General features: G+C 36.5%; 3 protein-coding genes across 3 annotated transcripts in view; 2 read left to right on the plus strand and 1 right to left on the minus strand.

Annotated features, from left to right (window-relative positions):
* Positions 1-6,981: 6,981 nt before the first annotated feature.
* Positions 6,982-14,317, minus strand: si:ch211-107o10.3 (uncharacterized protein LOC407663 homolog). Its single transcript, XM_056267324.1, has 7 exons — positions 14,154-14,317; positions 13,036-13,176; positions 8,918-9,109; positions 8,583-8,744; positions 8,131-8,247; positions 7,823-8,027; positions 6,982-7,459 (listed from the first exon to the last, which is right to left on the minus strand). Exons 1-7 carry the CDS (start codon positions 14,227-14,229, stop codon positions 7,363-7,365), a joined length of 990 nt encoding a protein of 329 aa, XP_056123299.1. The 5' UTR covers positions 14,230-14,317; the 3' UTR covers positions 6,982-7,362.
* A 1,003-nt stretch (positions 14,318-15,320) lies between these two features.
* tmed3 (transmembrane p24 trafficking protein 3) lies at positions 15,321-17,229 on the plus strand. The gene is made up of 3 exons (XM_056267303.1): positions 15,321-15,587; positions 15,802-16,047; positions 16,134-17,229. Exons 1-3 carry the CDS (start codon positions 15,444-15,446, stop codon positions 16,365-16,367), a joined length of 624 nt encoding a protein of 207 aa, XP_056123278.1. The 5' UTR covers positions 15,321-15,443; the 3' UTR covers positions 16,368-17,229.
* A 1,371-nt stretch (positions 17,230-18,600) lies between these two features.
* The window catches only part of frmd5b (FERM domain containing 5b), a 34,629-nt gene continuing 33,228 nt past the window's right edge, over positions 18,601-20,001 (plus strand). Inside the window, exon 1 of the mRNA XM_056267302.1 lies at positions 18,601-19,020. Coding sequence (XP_056123277.1) covers positions 18,919-19,020 — 102 coding nt within the window. The 5' untranslated portion in view covers positions 18,601-18,918. The remainder of the gene's footprint in view (positions 19,021-20,001) is intronic.

Genomic DNA, 20,001 nt, shown 5'->3' on the forward strand with positions numbered 1-20,001 from the left:
GGGTACTTATTTAACTCTGCTCACTTCTATAATATAACCCCTATGAATATAACCGATGCACGTGATGTGCAGTAAACGAGCACGGCATAATAGAAAAATGAAAGAGTTACGCTTAAGCTTTTATTGATTTAATTAAATCTATATTTAATATATTTAATAATTTAATAATTCAATTAAATTTTTAATTTAAACCTATTTTTAGACTATGTTAAGAATTATTTTTTATTATTTTATTCTTGCTTTACATTCTATGAGTTAAATCACTTCTAACGTGTTTATTAACCTTTGTGTTTTTTTTTGTGTGTGTTTTTTTGTAGCCTATAGGCTACTGCGGTGTAGCCTACCGACATTTGAGAGGCTTGTGAAGAGAACAAAGCGGGCCCAAATTGAAATAAATTTCTGGCCCTGCAAATAAGCCTACTTAGATACTGAATACTTGAATGACTTTTATTTTTAAAAAAAATAAAGAATAAAAAAATGCTAATTCAAATTATCTAAAACCTAAAAATGTAATTGTAATTTTTTATCAAACCCAGACAAACTGCTGTTTCACTGGCTGTTCCGGAATTTGGAACAGCATAATAACACAGGTAGCCTACTATTCTTAATATTTCAGCCATGTAAAGGTATTGGCTGCATCCAATAGTTGTTACTTATACTTGTTTTGATCAAGTAGGCCACTTAAAAAAGTACGCTCTATAGTATGAATGTATGTAGTATGAATGATATCCAGACATAGCCTACTAAATTTCGCCGTGTTGTCGTTATTATGTGGCCTGCAGCATCAGTTGCATCCTCTATTATGGCCTCATGGGATAGTAAAGTGTCCAATCCATCGTGTGCAATGGTACTTGTATTGTAACTGGGTACTTTTTGCATACTTTTTTATGATTACTGTGAATTCAGACATACCTCTTTTATTAAATGCTGTTATTCGCCTACTAGGGAAGTATGCAATTTCGGACACAGCTCTAAAATTTTGGAGCCGTATAGCCTACTACTCTTACTACTTTAACAATATCTTTCTATGACATAAATGGTAGAAGTAGTAAGCTAGTATGCAGTTCCGAATTCACCAAGTCAAGTAGAAATAGTAGTAGGCTATGCTAGTATACTTTATACTAGTACTACCTTATGCTGCTTCAGTTAGGATAAGCTAGTACCAGGGAGGTGTCTCTCTCTAGTGGCTGAGAAGTGCAATTGTACAAACGCATAAAGCAGCATGGTCATACTATAGGTCTACTACTAGATAACTAGAGCTAGTGCATACTAAGCTCTTCTCTGCCCATTATTTGAAGGGATAGGAAAGGCAGAAAATAATCATATCAACATTTTTTTTTGTGTAAACCTCAAAAATATTTACAGTAGTCCTTGTGTGGCTTTTAATTTAAATGGGATATTTAGTGTAAATGTATGTTTCAATTTATTCAGTATGATTGTAAAATAGTAATTAATAAAGCCCATTTAAGTATAGCTTCAGTGTGCCAAGCTGATTTGTATCTTTTTATATAAGTAGCTTCACTGTAGCCTATAGCTGCTTTAAATTATGAATATTTTATGATTATTTTTTCCAAACATTGATGACAAAACTATGACCAAATTTGTGTTGCTTTAAATTATGTTTGTCTGGATGTGAAAGTGTGAAGTTGATAATCGTATTTCTCAGATGTAACCATATTTCAATACTATTAATACTTGAATTAAGTCCAAGGCAAACCCCCCCCCCCCTGTATTTTGCTCATACAGGGTTAATTCATGCTCAGGGTTATTTTTTTCACAACTTCTCATGTTTCAGCTCAAAGGAAAAATTTAACAAAGGAGTCGGTCTGACTTTGCTCTTTCATATGAGACTGTTGTATGAGCCAGAATATAGTCACCTGAAAATAAGGCAAGGAATTATGTTCTTTACATTTTAACACTTTAACATTTGTGAGTGTGATGATGGATATATATGCTATAGCTGTTCTTAATGTAAGTTGTTGAAAAACATATAATAACCACTTCCATTTTTAAGAATGAAAATAAAATGACATTTAAAATGACATTATTTACAATTATATACAATTATTTCTATATGTATTTTAAATAAAACTTAATATTGCAGTAATGCATACATTAATCATAATATGTATGTTCAATAACATTACAACAAGCAGTCAGTAAAATTTCAAACATCTGTTAAATTAAGACATTGGCAGATTTAAAAAAAAAAAAAAACTTCTTGAATAGTATTAAAAGCCATATAATACTTAGTTATGTTGTCCTTCATTTAGATTTTAGACAATTAAAAGGAAATTGTGCAATATTCCTTATTTAACATCCCAAATGTAGCCTATATTCAAAAAAATGAACTATAATGTAAACAATAGCTTAAGAATTAAACTTGTTTTAATGATTTTTTAATGAGTGATGAACAGGAGATGACTAATAGTAATGCTGGGAATGTGTGTTCTGTAATCCTGCTGCGTTGCTGAAGATGTTTTAGCATATATCCTATTATCCACATGAATGATCCTGGTGTGTGATTTGGACGGAACTCCAGGATCAGATAAAGGACGACTGAAGCTTGTTTGCTTTGCATGCGACTTTCACACCATCCAGAGGAACTCAACTAGATAATTGTCCACAAAGCCCACAGAGTCACTGGCTCTCTTTCCCTGACACAGGCATGCTAAGACATCACTAACCATCACTCGCAAAACAACCAGTCAGGCGGAACGACTGCTCATCTCTCGGCAGTAAAGTTGTCTTAAATTTGCCAATAAAATCAATGTACTTGGGAATTGCATTTGATTTATTAGACTTTTTAAAATGTAAAATATTTATTATAGCTCTTCAAAAATTCTGTGTTTAGTTATGTAACAGTATATAGTTATATACAGTATAATTATTGGGAGTATAACTGGGAATTATATAAACTACATCATCTACACCCTTTATGGGGCATCGTCATTTATAAATGAGGCAAAAAAAAAGCATTTAAAATACAATAATAATAATTTCCACTAATTCAACCAAAATAATTGACATTTTAGTATTATCATATGAGATCCCATTCAGCCAATAAAATTTAAATCTAAAGATGCTTGACATTTTTGGCAACAAGGAAGTGAAGGGGACATTAGCACATGTTAGGTCATGAAAATATATGTAATTTCCTTTATAAATATTTATTTATTTAACTGATAAGTACCCTGCTTAATACTTGTTTATCTGTATTTATCAATGCCATTGTAGATGTGTATTTTGTTTTTGTTCTTGGTGTTGAACATTTTGAAAAAGAAAAGTTAGGTCACATGATGTCAAGGCTCCATTGTGAGTTTATTTTAGGCTAAAATACATATAAATTAAAACATTTTAAAACATCATTATACATCCAAATGTGTTTTATAAAGTTTTTAGTCATTTTTAATGAACATTTGTCAAATCAATAACTCAAAGATCAAATGCATAAATGACAAAGTCCTTTTAGGGGATACTTTCTGTGTAGCTGCACTATTGTACAGTACTGCACAAATATAATGGTATAATGGTATTTTGCCTGTGTTTTAGGTTGATGTTAATACGTTTTATAGAAGACAGAGAGGAAAAGCTGTACCTTTCCCAGAAAGTATTGATGATAGTGACAGCAGTGCATCAGAAAATAAGGTCGTATTATAAGAAAGGAAGAAGTTGAAGATCAAGGAGAATAGAAGCAGCGAGGGTGATGGCAGCGATGAAGAATAAGCCATAGATTGTTGTGGAAGTCAGGCATTTTGTAACATTATCCTATGACAGTTTGGAAGATGTGATCAAGACTACAACCAGAGGTCAGGAAAGAGGCCACTGCCTATTGGTCTCACACTGACAAACAAATGATGACTAAACAGAATCGAGTTACGTGTGGGAAGCATGGGCTACACTGAAAAAGAAGTGTCATGTTGATTTTCACTTGTGCTGTAATCATTGATTTGGAATTCCAAGTATAAAACAATGTTAAAGAATTGTTTTATGTTTTTTGAAACATTAAGTCTAAGACATGGTTTCACTACTTTCCCTGGCAGCGAAGTTGCATCTGAATTTGTGTCAAGTTTTTGACATTTTCAAATGTAAGTTCCAAATGAAAGCTGCACACAGTAAAATGGAATGATAATAAAGCTTTTTAATGTTTTTTTTTTAAACTCTAAGACTTTTTCACTACTTTTCAGAAGTAAAAATGCATTTAAATGTGTGTTTCAGGCAAGAATAATTTACCCTAATAGGACAAAGTCAGTGATAAATGACAGCACCCTAAAAAAGGTCAAAGGACAGATGTTAAAAAAAGTAATTATGGAAAATGATTGTATCCTTAAATATATGTAAAATATAAAGTCATTTTTTTTTCTAGCTGTGATTTCAGATTTAGTCCCACAATGGGTTAATTTGGACATTTATGAACATTTATTAACTGTGAAGTTTAAGTCCATTTTAGTGTTAAGAATAAACCAATGCACCATGTTCTTTCAGTGAAGCATTTGTTGAGTCATTGAGAGATGAGCTTGATTTAATTTGTTGGACAGCTGTCTGATGTGCGTTTGAATGCATGTGTATGTGTGCATTTGTGCGTGTCTGTGTCCCCTTCAGCCTATTTTGTACCAGACATAAGCGTTATTCCATTTGTCTGACATCCATTACACATGATTGCAAGTGATAAGTTCTTAGTCGCATTGAAGGATGGTTAAGCTTTTTACTTGTTTTAACTCGTCTTAGGCCGAAGCCGTGTGAGTTTGTATTCCCTGGAATGTTACAAACCTGCATTCTCACACCACCTTGAGGTACATGCGTACAATGACAACACACACACACACACACCCTTATAAATCATGCGGTGTGTCTGTGCGTGGGGAAATTTAATGTGATGTTGACTGCTCGGAGCAAATAGTGCATGTTACTGCATGCACCTGTTACAGGGACAGTCCACACCAAAAAGAAGAAGAAAAAAAGGAAAATGCTGTCATAATTTTACATTTTCTAAAATGTATCAAAAATATGTGTTTTTTGGGACTATACAATGAATGTCAATGTTGTTTAAAAAAAAAAAAACAGTTAAAAATGTATTTTGTATTCAGCAGGTTTATGACTGAAATTACATTTTTGGGTGAACTATGCATTTAAGGGGCTTACCCAGATTAAAAAACAACTGTTCTATGAATGTTTTACTAACGTTCCCATTAAGTTAGGAAAACGTTTTTCTTGGTTATGTGAGCGTTAGAACGTTATTTTATCATTTTGCAAGTATAGTGGGAACGTTACTTCTGAATGTTCTCTAAAGCATCTGAACAAAAAACATTAGACTAACATCCAACTAAAATGTTTCAGAAAAATGTTTCATGAATGATCTATAAATACAATTTTTGTGATAATGTTTTAATAACGTTATTAAAGACCAAAAAACTTTGAATGTACGTTCTATTAATGTCACTGGATGACTGGAAGAACATTTGTTCATAACTTTGAACAAGAACCTTGCCAGAATGTTACCCAAAGTTACTGAGAATGTCTCCTATTAGCTGGTTATATGAGTGAGTGTGCATGTGAGATTCAGTGCAGTCCTTGATTCAACTCCAAAACTCAGCAAAAGCTTTTCCTTCTTTAATTTGTTCTCCTCCTTGGTTTTCCAAACCAACTCAACATTCTACAGTCTTCTTATTTCTCTATCTCTTATCGAGCATTAAGTGACAAGTGATGCTGAGTGATTTTGGCAGGCAAAAGCCCATAAAAACAACAGCAGGAAGTGTTCTGTCTCTTGTCTGAAGAGGGTGTGCCGCAGCCAGAGAAGCAGAAGAAGAGGAGATGGGCAGAGGTATGTGAAGACTGGAATGTTCATTTCAGTCACACCTGGGATAAAACACACCTATTGGACCTGGTCTTTCCCTTTTCATTGGCTGATTTGATCATGACTGACAGCGCAACCAACAAATAAACACTCTTTTGGCTGCTGAAGGGGTTTGACCTATGATCCCCAATTGTGAACCAATAGCATGTGGTTGACTTGCAGATAGGTGGGGTGGAGAGGAAATAAAACTCATCTGTGGGGTGTGTCCACAGTGGCATACGTACAAACTGTGAGGCTGTACAACACCGTGCAGATCTCCTGCCTCAAAACTACGGTTTGTGGAAGACAGACTTAGACTTATCCTGGTGGAAAGCTGCCGAGAGCCCTGGAAAAATCACAGATGTCCTCCCTAAACTGGTAATCTCAGCTGCAGCTACCTATATGGGGAGACATTTCATGAAGACTCATTTGCTTTTCTTTTGGCTGAAAGAAAAATGCTGGACAGAGCAGGTGGGAACTTGTGCCGGAGATTTGTATGGAAACAGTTGGAGTTCTCAGTGGGACTGTTGAGTATATGTTCAAATGGTCGCTCACATCTCCTTATCACTTTTCCAGCCCAGCTAAAGATGGTGAATCTGTTGGACGGAGAACTGATAAGGGCATGTGGCTGACACATACAGCTTTGTGTCTGCTGGGCGCTCAGGTCAGCGTGCGTTGGTGATATGTGCACATTTGTGAATGTCAATGACTGAATAACCAATATTTATAAATTTATTTAACTTTTTTTTTTTTAACCATACTAAAACTCAAATGTAGGTTTATGTACAGTATGTATGTATGTCTCAGTTTAAACTCGGGCTGCACATAAGTTGGTGATGTTGTTTTTTTAGTCTCTTTTTTATTCAGCTTTACCAAACCGGACACTTCTAAATCACATTCATTTCTATAATAAGTAGTTAGCAGTAGATTAGATTCATTGACTTTGCAAATTGGTAGAGTATGTGTTACTTTTATTAATACAGACATTTTGATGACAATAATGCTCACGGCCTAATGAAAACAATACCAAAGATAAACTTTGTTTATGTAAGGGGAAAATAATTTAAACATTCCAATTTAATTCCAAATGCAACTCATGTACTTCTACAAACTTTACTGTATAAAATACTCTTAACCTTTCATTTACAATTTATTTAATGTCTTTATTTCATCATTCAAGAATAGGCTTTGTGAAAATGTTAACCTACATTCATGTTATGCATACAATTTTATTGTGATACATGGTATCAAATGACACAAGCATGGCAATGAAATTTGAATATGAAAGGTAGATCTCACACATTTTTTCATGCTTAAATTTACATTTAATATTGCAGTTTATCTTATTGCATAGGCATCACCAACATGACAACTTTCCTACATTCTTAGTCAAACAGGCTCTCCGTTCTTTATATAAAGTAAGCAGATTAAATAGACTGAAAATTTGGAATGTAAAATTTAGGTAGGAAAAGGCGACACACTGTTTTTTTTAAATGAAGAGAGTGATTTTCATTGGGCAAGGTGTTGTCTCAAGCCAGGCCGACCATGGAAGCACTGAGATCCCACAGTCTGCGGGCTGCAGCATCATCCCTACCCTGAGGAGACGCCTCTTTGGGTGCACAATCACTGCAAAATGACCAAAAGAGAGCAATGAACAAAAGCATGAAATGATCATTATTTAACGACAATGCTCAGACAACAATGTGCATAAAAGCTTTAAAACTGTATGGAAAAAAAGTTAGTTGTTTTCCATTTTGACCTTATTAAAATGATGAAGACATCCATTGTAAAACTTGTTCGTGTATCAAGTTTGTCAACTTCTTCCTAAAATTGCCTGTCTATGATATCTTGGGAGAGGTGACACACATGCAACCATGTTTTGCGTTGTAAAGCTAACTTTAGAAAGGTTGTTTACACCTCCATGCATGCCTTGATGAGCATAATCATACTAAATTGCAGTTAACACATGTGACAGAAAAAGCTACTGACCTGTAGTAAAGGCCACTGGTATTCTGCAGACTCTCATCCACCGCACAATAGATGGTGGTCTGTGAACCCTGCCAAGGTGTTTTGACAAAGAAAACAAAGGGCAAAAACATAAGCCTCTTCCACAGAGGCAGAGCGGGTAAAAAGTGTCGGCCGAGTTCAGTACGGATCACCCCAGGATGTAGAGAGTAAGTTGTCACTCCTGTGCCTGAATGACATACAGGGAAAGTGTTTGAAAGCAGCATGATTGAGAGTGTGATACTGTGATGTTTTAATTCAATAAGAATGAGAAAGTTTTCTTTATAGCTTACCTTTCAACCTGACAGCTAGTTCACGGGTAAACAGAACATTGGCCAGCTTGCTCTGTTGATAGCTTATGGATGGATTATAGTCTTTCTCCAGGTTTATATCATCAAAATAAATCTTGCCTATCCAACAGAAAATAATTTGAAATTGAATGAGTTACATGCCTGGGAATCAAACAATTTAATGTGTCAAAGAAACACTTTAAATGTATTTACATTGTAATACATTCAAATGAAATATGTTGGAAAATAATACCATCAATGCACACTGCCCTACAATGGTAAAATTACATTTTGTCAAAACTGTCACAACAAATCTTGTCAGGGATTTCAAGGAGTTCAATTATGGCTTACAATAATTTAAAGAATTATGATAAAATGATAATGATAAAAATGTGCAAGCTTTTTTTTAGGCATAATTCAGCTAAGCACATAAATACATAGATGGGATTCCACACCTTTCTCATGGGCCAAGCTAGAAACATTGACAACACGGCTGGGTGTTGATTTCTTCAACAAGTCCAGAAGTAAGTTGGTAAGCAGGAAATGGCCCAGGTGGTTCACCCCAAACTGCATCTCAAAGCCATCTTCTGTCTGCCACTGTGGGCACATCATTATCCCTGTTGGCAGAAAAAAAGAAATCAAATTAAATTTAAATGAATGAATAAGTAAATACATACAACACAGGTTTAACCTTGCAAAGCAAACCTTGTAATCTGTTGCCAAAAATAAAACACTTTGTTACTATATCAACCATGTGCTTATGCATTATAATCTGTCTGACATTCCTTACCAGCGTTATTAATGAGAATATCCAATCTCTCCTCATTCTGCTGTACATCTTTGGCCAGAGCTCGGACAGACTGCAAGGAGGCCAGATCCAGCATCTTCACAACCACGTTGCCATTTCCGCTCCTCTTCCTGATCTCATCTGCTGCTTTGCTGGCTCTGCCCATGTCTCTGCAAGCCAGAATCACCCTTGCACCTGAACAATGGAGGTTCATAAACAGTAATTGTTGTGACAATGCAATATTTTCTGCAACCATCCAGCCTTCAACAAATACACCAGTACTACAAAGCTATTATGCACTATCTTGCTGACCGCACAGACCACAAAGTTTCTAACTTTGAAGGGGTTTCGTTTGCCTCAGAATAACAAACTGGGCCATGTTAGTGTGGTTTCATAAGTGATGGGTTGCTTAATTAAACCAGTTTTATCTCCCCCTGTGAATTTATCATCCTTTTCAAACCCATCGGATATACCATTGAGGGTACTGAATATCAATCAGTATACATATCAATCAAATGAATAAGATAGAGCCTCCAACAATCATCTAACCAGCCTGTTTGTGAAATTCAGGGACAGTGTTCCATCTGTTATGAGGGTCATTGATGTGATGCTCATTTTGTGTCTGGATTCAAAATGTTATTCAAAAATACATTAAACATTCAATTCAGACCAACAAATTGAATTGAATACACCTCTACTATGATAAACATGCAATCAATTAAATTTTTCTGGAGCCTAAAAGTAAAAAATGTCAAGGTGGTGTAACTGTCCAGAGATTGTAAAAGTAAAAATAACCTGTTTTTTGTTTTAAACTATAATATTTGTTTAGAAGTTTGTCCTCTAAATCAAGGTCAGTTTTTTGCCAAGTCACTAAAAACACAAAACAGAGTGGACCTCTTTAGACTCTCATTACCAGTGCTTGACATTAACTTTTTTGCACACCAGCCACTGTGGTTAGTGGTTTTTCAGATTTACTAGCCACTCACTGCATTTTTACTGGCCACAATTTTGACATCGATACCATAGGGGAAAAACTGCCATATATATATTTGTAATATTATCTCATAATTTTGCAGCCGGTATATTAGGCTGCTGTCACTTTAAGACCTGACGCACGGACCCATTATACTGTTTTATATAGCCAATATACTTGTCTTTACGTGCACGCACTTTGGTAGTGAGCACAAAATCTGCGGGAATGAGTAAAATTATATTCAATACGTGCAATCCCTCTCCGAAATTCAAGCCCTGTAACACAACAATATTCATCCAGAGCAAATGAAAATGAAAAGGGTTTGTGTTTCAACTCGCTGTCGGAGAGATTATAGAGCTAGAACGCGCAGCTGGTATTGTGTATCTTGCAGAAGAGTTTCAGATATTTTAGTGATATGTATCGAAAAATCAATACTTTTGACAACACTTCATTGCACTTAGTTTATTTCAGATGCCTTTTTAAAGCTACAATATGTAACTTTTTCGCCTCAAGGGGTCGCTAACCTCTTAAAATAACAAAGGCGTAGATTGATGACGCAGTAAATGAGCGTGGAATCATGGAACTTGTCGTCATGCTGATGGATCTAACATTAATAATGTTTAAGGGGAAATAATGTTTATGAGTGAATACATTCATGCTTTTTAACATGACTGTGGTATGAAGTAGGGGTGGGAGAAAAAAAATCGATCCATCGATGCATCGCGATTCTCTCTCCAACGATTCTGGATCGATTCTGAGAATTCCAGAATCGATTCTGAGCTTAGTTTTTAACCAGATGTGCGATGGCGTTGAGTTTGCTTTAGAAACACCCGTATTCTGCTTGCTTCCAATTCCTCACACACATACACCACTCGAACCTTCCGTAAAATAATCTTTCATAAAGTTCGGAAAGGTTGAAGCGAGTTACAAGTACATTCACAGGCTTCATTGCACAGGATACGCTGTGAGAGACGCGCGCTCTCTTTGATGTTACACTTGAAGTGTGCTGTCTCGCCCGTCGGTATTTTCCTTACAAATGCTCTACGAAGTCATAATTTATGTGGTTTGGAATGCAGTGGACTTATATATTTAAAATATGAACCTCACTAACAGAAGGCTGCTTTCAATTTCTAATGCTGACGCGCGCTTTGTTTGTGAGACTGCTCGCGCATGCGGCTGTGCGACTCCGTGTAGTGGTTTAATGTAGCCTACTTGTGCAAAATGAACGTAAACACAGCCAGTTATGTCTTAAGGGATTAAACGGACAGGACACACCGCATTACTTCTTTTATTTCAAAAGAGATGCGTGCGTGAATGCAGCTTAATAGATCTCCCGCAGTGACAGTCTATGATGTCATAGTAAAAAACAACAGTAAAGATGAAGAAAAATCACTCACAGTTCTTGAATGGAAAACGTTCAGATAATCTATAGGCTACTGGAAGCACTTTTTGTTTGTTGTTTGTTATATTTTTCTATGCTCCTCTTTATTATTTGTTATATTAGTTATATTAGTTTAAAATTCTTAACATACAACTGTTTTAACAAAAACAAATTAATTTGTAATTATTTTTTAAAAAGTACTTAATTACTTATGTAAACTAATGAATTCCCAGAATCGGAATCGGATCGGATCGTGAGGTGAGCAAAGATTCCCATCCCTAGTATGAAGCAGGTCGCGACTGCTAATGAGAGACATCAGATATCAGCGTCACACATGAGTCCCGCGGATATAAAGGAATGAGGACATTTCATTCTACCGAACTACCCACAAGTGCTGAATTACTACTCAAACTGGTCAGTTTATTTGACGAATTAAACGTGAGGTAACGCAGAGCTGCTTCACTTGGTCTAACGTTACACTATCATACTAAACTGCATTTGAGTGAGTTGAAAGTTATAATGTTATTCTATGTGTTAGTTTGTTGGCTGTATGAGAATAGCAGTAAGCTAGATCAACATTAGAATAACATACTGATCATATTATAACATTTCATCATGTTGAGCTATATAACATTGATTCGTTTTATGTACATTTGCTCACCTGTCTAATAAAGTGCATGCAAGAGCGGCGTCTCTGTCAAGTCGTACAGCTCTGTCAAGTCGAAGTTTGTCGCGGACGCGGAGCTCTTGGCATCTCGAAAACGCCACACTGATATTGATCCTCATTTTATTTCTCCTTTTGTCCCAAAGTCTGCTTGCCATGGTCCATAATGTTTGAACAAAACAACAACAGCGTGCAGCTATACATTATGCAGTTGTCCACGTCTGTCGCCATGGTTACTATGGCAGTACAAGCGGAAACGAGGGATAACGCAGATATTGCGTCATTGACATGCGACAGGTGACAAGGGACGGGCACCATTTAAAATAGTGAATTTCTCTGAATTTACTAATTCTTGGAAACATTTAGGATAATTTAAGTACACAATTGAAAGAAATATATAACACTGTGCAAGTGGTTTTTGGATATTTTGATACAAAATTCTTACATATTGTACCTTAAAAAGACTACAACTGAAAAATGTATATTATAAAATTCAACCCGCCAAAGTGACTGCATTACACGCCACCACTGAAATCCATCCGCATTTGGCGGGTGTTAATGTCAAGCCCTGCTCATTACTGTGTTTTATGGTTGTCAGTAAAGGTGCAGTAAGCGATTTCTGAAAAATGCTGTTGATATTTGAAATCACCAAAACAAACACGCCCTTACCCAAAAGGATCGCACACCTACCTTTATGGCTCCGCCTCCAAAATTGACAAACAGGCTATGCAACACAGGCACCTTCCCCTAATGAGAACGCCCTTACTGCTGATTGGCTACAAGTGTGTTGTGGTGCTCCGTCTGATCCACTTTCAACAGTGTTTCTCAGAAATCGCTTACTGCACCTTTAAGTTTTCAGTTTTTTACATATTTTGGGCTTTTTCTTTCTTTCTTTAAAAAAATAATAAAAAATTCAGATGGGGTAACCCTACAAAGCGTTTTAAACTTGATTTAATTGATTTAAATTGATTTTACTTGATTTTCTGTTATAATTTTGATCATCCTTACTGACATAATAACAAAAAGACTTGCTACATAGACTTATCATGATGGCAGTTCAACTAATACTTTGAAATACTTTAACTCCATTAAAATTATCTGACCTCTCTTGGCCATGTCCACCGCAGTCTCTTTCCCGATCCCAGTGTTGGCTCCCGTAATCAGAACAGTTTTGCCGTCCAAGGGCGCTCTGCTGAGGCAGACTCCACCACCCAGCCATCTCCGCAGGGCAAAGAGACCGACACCTACCGGTACAGCAACATCATTACCTCACCTCTAACCTTTTCACTCTCTTTTTTGTTTAGCACAAGTGGTGTTTTTTTTTTACAGGTGGTACATATATCACAAATGAACACTTAAGAAAACAGAATAAGAAACTCAAGGTAGACCAAGGCAATAAATCACAGTTTCAAGCAAGATACAGTAAACAGAGATAGTCTACTAAAAAACAATTCACAAAAAATATAAAGCAACTGAAATTAAACACAATAAATGAATAAATATAAATAAATAACATGTAACTTAAAAAAAAATCATCTTTAGGAAATCAGGAGGTAACCCTTATGATGAAGAAACCATAATTGTTTTAATTAACAGAGCAGTTTTAGCAGCTTTCTTGTTAAATGACGAACAAGGGAGTCATATAATAACTTTAAATCAACACAGAATAGACTAAATTGGGGTTAGAATCAGTGACTACATTTATGGAGACCTCACCTCTAACCTACTCTCAAAACGTCGGTACCTTTGATAAGCCCAGGCAAAGGTTATCCGATACACATGCAAGAGGCTCATAGAGATATCAATAAGATATATAAAATAAGATATATCTTATGTATCATTATTTCTCATTATATTAAATATAACAGTGTTCCCACATCTTTCAATCAATAAAATCCCATTCTTTTACCTGGTCCTTTTTACAAAAAACCACCGTTCGTGATTGCTGGAATAAAAAAAATAAAAAAACAACAACAAAACATTTGACATTGCACGCACTAAAAGCACTTTCTGCGCCGAGTAACTGCAAAATGATATAACTGTTACACACTTTCATGAAATCCATTTATGAAATCCATTTTCCACGAGAGTAAATGTCAGTTTTAAAAGTGCCTCATATTGACGTGTTTTTGGTTGCCGTGGGAACCCTGATTTTTCTTGGAAGCCATTATTTTATCGAACAAGTAAGAAACATGCAAACTATGGTTTAACTTTTGCCTACCCGTAACCAGGACAGCTGTGACACCTGTAGGGTGTCCTTCCACAAACTCCTTCGCTGCCTTTGTGTATTCCTGCATTATTACACCTGGTAGAGATTCACCTTCAACTACTCGAGCTCCTTCAGCATCGAAAGTGTCTGCAGACAGACAGAGAGGTCAGTAACCGCCCACACACTACACACAGGAAAAGAGAACTTTGGAGTAAACACAGTGGACCCACGTGCTCCAGCCTCAAATTTCAAAATAAGAGTCCGTTGGTTGTAAAATGCAGCTTTGGCATACACAGGAACAACAATCATCAATAGTGTCATAATACATTTGAAATAATTATTAGTGCTGGCTTACAGTCTGATTTAAGCGAAAAAAAAAATACACTTAAATTGACAGGGGTGCCCCTACCTTATCAGATAGACTGGTGCAAAAGAGTCAACCTAATCAAAGTAAATATTCCCCCCTTTTCCTCACACAGGAAACATGAAAATACCTTATTACAAATAAATAATATTTGCAGGTCCTTGGCATAAAATGTTTGAAAACCCCTGCTTTAGTAAATGCTGAGAAATTTGTCGAGAAAACATTGTGCCATTGTCATTGTAATTGTTAGAATAGTGTTTGGGTGTGTATTTGATACTTTCTATTCAGGCGAGGACATGAAACATGGAGGAGCACATATTTGTGTACATAACCTTGTGCTACCGCTCCAGCCTATTTTATTTCTTCCTAGCCAATGAAAAAATAACAATGATTAGAAAGGTCAACATTTTGAAGGCTGTGTTGAAAATCAAATATTTGGAAATTGCTTCTTTTATATTATAGCCTATAATTATGTATTTCCTACCCCACTTCCTGAGTCTACACTCCATAGAGCTATCAGAGCATGAAAACTTTTAACTATATAGTGTACACCAGCTAGTTTATGTACTGGAAACAGCTTTGCTTTGTCCAAGTAATAGGATATTATAAAACCATGAGGTAATAAGAATGATATTATTGCCTTCTTTACTGCCACCTACTGGTAACTGTATATAGAACAGGTCAGTCAGGAACTTAGAATTGAAAATAAGAAAATAAAAATCATCTGAAATGATCTAAATTAATTAAATAATCGCACCTTTATTTATTTTGAAAAATAAAACGCCAAATAACCCGGAAGTATCCCGTCCTCCTGCCACGTCAGTGGTGTGTCGCTTCAAGCTGTCAAGTAGCAGAGTGAGTTCAGCAAACCAGCTATAACTCAATGGAGGAGGCTTTCTGTGCATTGTAAAGAATAATAATTTAAGTTTTCTTCCACCATGAGACACCCTTGTCTTTTAATTTTGGCTGTGTACATAGCCTTTATAAATGCCACCGAATTAACGTTTGAATTGCCCGATAACGAGAAACAATGCTTTTACGAAGACCTAGAGCAAGGAGTCAAGTTTGATATAGACTTTCAGGTAATTGACTCTTTTTGTGTTTTGCAATGTTGATTGATTATTTATCTTTTGCTAGTCCACGTTTGTTGATTATTTACCTTTTCTTTGGAGCACAATAACCGTGATTTTGCTGCTGCAGATGTTATTATTCAACACTGTTAAACATTGTTAAACAACTGAAGATAGCCTACGATGTATTCCATATTCCAGTATTAATTCTCTCCTTTTCATACAGGTAATTGCTGGAGGAAACTATGATGTTGACTGTTTTGTGACAGATCCAGTGAATAACATGCTGTATCAGGAACGAAAAAAGCAATATGACAGCTTTTCCCATACAACAACCATGAAGGGAGTGTACAAGGTCTGCTTCAGCAACGAGTTCTCGACCTTCTCTCACAAAACTGTATACCTGGACTTCCGAACTGGAGAGGATGCCAGATTATTGCCTGACATGAACGGAGCGACAGCTCTCACACAGGTGAGAAACACAAATGCCATGCACTCACATACAGCATGCACTCTGCATATATCCATTTGATATGAACCTCTGAATAAATCATGCAGATGGAGTCGGCCTGCTTGTCTATCCATGAGATCCTGAAAGTGGTTTCAGACTCTCAGACCTGGTATCGTCTTCGAGAGGCTCAGGACCGACTCAGGGCTGAAGATCTGAATGAGCGTGTGCACATTTGGTCCATTGGGGAGGCCATCATCCTGTTTGTGGTCTGTATTGGCCAGGTGCTTATGCTTAAGAGTTTCTTCAATGACAAGAAAGCCAGTGTTGCCACCAGCACATAGGCCTAGATCTAGATCTCTAGTTTGCTGTCTTCTCTCCTTGAAGATAATCTGCTGATTTATTAGTCTGATCCCCTTAAAACAAGAAGTCTTGACTGTTGCCTACATCTAATAAAAAATAACCTTGATGTCAAACAAAATGCCTTAATTACAGAGTCATGTACTAAAAGCTGCACAGAGTCTATTATCTTGTGTTGTATATTTAAATTGGCCTCTATGTGCATTGATCACTGTTGCAGTAATGGTAATTAACCTGCTGCACCTTTATAATGCCACATCTTACTGTTTTTGGTTTGTACCAGTGTTGTTTGTTTTGTTAAAATTGTACTTTATCCACTTGAAGTGTGCCTTTGTCAACTTTAAATGCATATGTCTTAACATACCTTTATAGAAAACAAAGAATAGTTTTGGTAGTTTTTGTATGGTAACTATAACGAAATGATAATGAATGATTATGTTGTTGAGGTAAACCTCTATTTTTCTATTTAGCAAAGCCCTTCTTTGTTTATCCCACATGCAAAAGGGAAAATCCATGCAGGTGATTTATATGTATAGATATAGATATATCTGGCAAACTATAAAAAATATAAATTTTCCTTTCATCTCTTAAAGGGGTCATGAATTGAGAAATCAAATTTTATTTGATCTTTTGACATGTTAGAGGTCATTGTACTATAAAAAAATACTGCAGGTTTCAGAACTCAAATCTTCCTCGTTAGTCCAAAAACAGCTTTTATTGAAACCCTGCTCCGAAAACGCCTACTTCTACATCATCGTATCTTTGGCCCTGCCCACCGGCGCATTACTGAGACGAGAATAGAGATACAGAATCACTGGACTAAAAACAACATTACCTTGCTAAGGATCTAGGAAAGTTGTTATTTATTTTCAACTAGGCTATGTTAATGTCTTTTATTTGTTTGGTACATTTCACTGTGGATTCTTTGGTAAATCAGTTGCAATTTCGGCACAGGCTTTGCAAACAGCTTTTCACCCGACAGTAATGCCACAACATGTAAGTAGCCGTGTTAATTCAAATGCCTGATCTGGGATCAGTGATTTCTAATATGATTACAGTACAGTTTGACATTCTTTGTCTCAAAATCGTTTATTGCTGTTAATGTGTCAGAGTTCTGGACTCTCACCAAAACTCCCATTTATCAATGACGCTATCTACACGGCGTAATGAATCTCTTATTAACATTGTGTTTGGACTGTTATGATAAAAGCATTCGTGAGAGTGCAGAAATCGAGTTACAATGACGAGATCACTGCATTCGTGTCTGTCATCGGTTACAATGCTCATCGCTGCAACAATTCATGCGGCAGGTGTAGATCTAAATCTAATACAATAATCAATATTTTTCATGGTTATTTAACCTCGACAGCAGTAATAGTAAAAACCTATTATAAGTTTTTAAAAGAGTTGCACATGCAATACTTGTTTCATGTGCAAAGATGCTAGCCAGTCACAGCAGTGGACGTTTACACCGGAGTCTCATAGACACGACACATCCTCAGTTCAAAGCAGAGGGCTATAATCAGGGTAGAAAATGTCCTTTCATTTATAAATTGACCATTTTTGATGTAAAAATCATACTTGCACTATAAGTGCACATCAGGAAACATAAAATAATTATAAATTCAGTTCATGTCCCCTTTAATTATAAATTCTGTCAAGTGCAAACTGCATGCACACAATTGTTGGTTTAAGGGCTTATATCATGTCTGTCACATATTTATGACTCTAACTGAAACATCAACTTATTGTGCAATTCAAAAGCTATTTTATTATTTCATATTCCTCAAATATTTGTTACAAACGTAGCCTATCTCTTTTTTTATTTACCTCAGCCCTGGAAGACGAATTGATTTGTGATTGCATTGATTTATTATGTCATTATTACCTTAAATCGAGTTGTTTATATTCCTGCCTTATGTAAATTGAAAAATTAAAAGCAAAGTTTGGGATTGATTTTATGATTCGTCTTAATGGTATATAATCACGGACATAGCAAGAAGATTTTGAAACATCTCAGAGGAAATAAAAAATATATTTCTTGATGTGAATACATATTTGGCAAGACCATCTTAACTGTTGATATAATAGATGTAAACAATAATGTAAAATACATTTTGTTGGGCAGAAACTTATAGTTATTATAGTGTTCTTTCTCAGATTTTTAATAGTCAAGTGTAAATGATCCTCCAGAGTCCATATGACAAATCTATTTTCATCTACACAGTTATGAACATTGACTCTCACTGGCTTTCAGTTTATGAATACATTTCGCCTCAGCCCTCCCTTGAAATAATGCATGAATATGGATGGGCTGTTGTGCCTGAGTCTATTCAGTGCATTGGAATACCTCCAACGTTGGCATAGAACCACCAACGGCAGAGGAGACCACACCGACCAGTCCGAAGGATAATGATGGGGAGCAATGACTCAAAAGGGCTTCTGATCACCGAGAAGGGTCTGTCTGGCATGTCTGCAGTGAGTGACATGTTGCGCTTGTCCTAAACGCTCGTGCGTCTGTACTGACTGGCCAATATGTTGAGCCGACTGATGAGTGGCAGCGATCGGACTCTTGACAGGGAATTCAACTGTACAGTGCGACTGCTGGACGACTCGGAATACACTTGCACGGTTCAGGTCAGTATTAACATGTTTTCATCATCACAAGCGGGTTATCCCCATCACCGACACACGTGCTTTAATGTTCGCGCTGATGATGCTGCGCATTCAAGCGGGAAAATCCGCGAGCATCTGTACGAATCTGTACACTGCACAAGGGCTGCAATGCGTAATGGCTAATTAACGTGTTAGGAAATTTCCTTGATGAATGAATCAGCGCTGGTTTCAGTGTCCCGTCAGTATCCTTTAGAGAGCAGCGGGTCACCTGTCACGTAGTGCCCTGCCGCCAGCCCGAGAGACCTGAGTCACATTCAGTGGGAAGAGGCACTAGTGGAAAGGTTTCATACATTTAATTGCCTCTCGGGGCGAACTATCCACGATAACAGCTGCTGAAAGATTGTTGTAGCATACGTGCAACACTGTAATGGTGATTCACTAGCTGTTCCTGTTCTTCTTGTTTGGCCAAACATACTACAAGCCACATTACCAATCAGCTATGTTTCTTGACAAATTCCCAGACTGTTTCAATAGGCTATACTGTCTTCTTGATGCATTTGTTTCCACTACTTGTGTAAGGCAGCCCAAAAGCATGAATGGAGATTAATTGATTTAAGTTAATTGATTAGAATGTGCCATTAATGTCATTTATTGGGTTGTATTGCATCATTGTATAATTAAAAGCAAAGTTTGGGATTGTTATAATGAGTCATCTTAATATCATAGCAAAATCATTGGCTGAGATGCTAAGTTGCCAAGAAGAGCAGTGGTTTTGTGTGTGTCTGTATATATACACTCACCTAAAGGATTATTAGGAACACCATACTAATACTGTGTTTGACCCCCTTTCGCCTTCAGAACTGCCTTAATTCTACGTGGCATTGATTCAACAGGGTGCTGAAAGCATTCTTTAGAAATGTTGGCCCATATTGATAGGATAGCATCTTGCAGTTGATGGAGATTTGTGGGATGCACATCCAGGGCACGAAGCTCCCGTTCCAC

This window comes from Rhinichthys klamathensis, unplaced genomic scaffold, assembly GCF_029890125.1.
Source record: "Rhinichthys klamathensis goyatoka isolate OS25496 unplaced genomic scaffold, OSU_Roscu_1.1 h1tg000258l_1, whole genome shotgun sequence".
In the NCBI taxonomy this organism is placed as follows: Eukaryota; Metazoa; Chordata; class Actinopteri; order Cypriniformes; family Leuciscidae; genus Rhinichthys; species Rhinichthys klamathensis.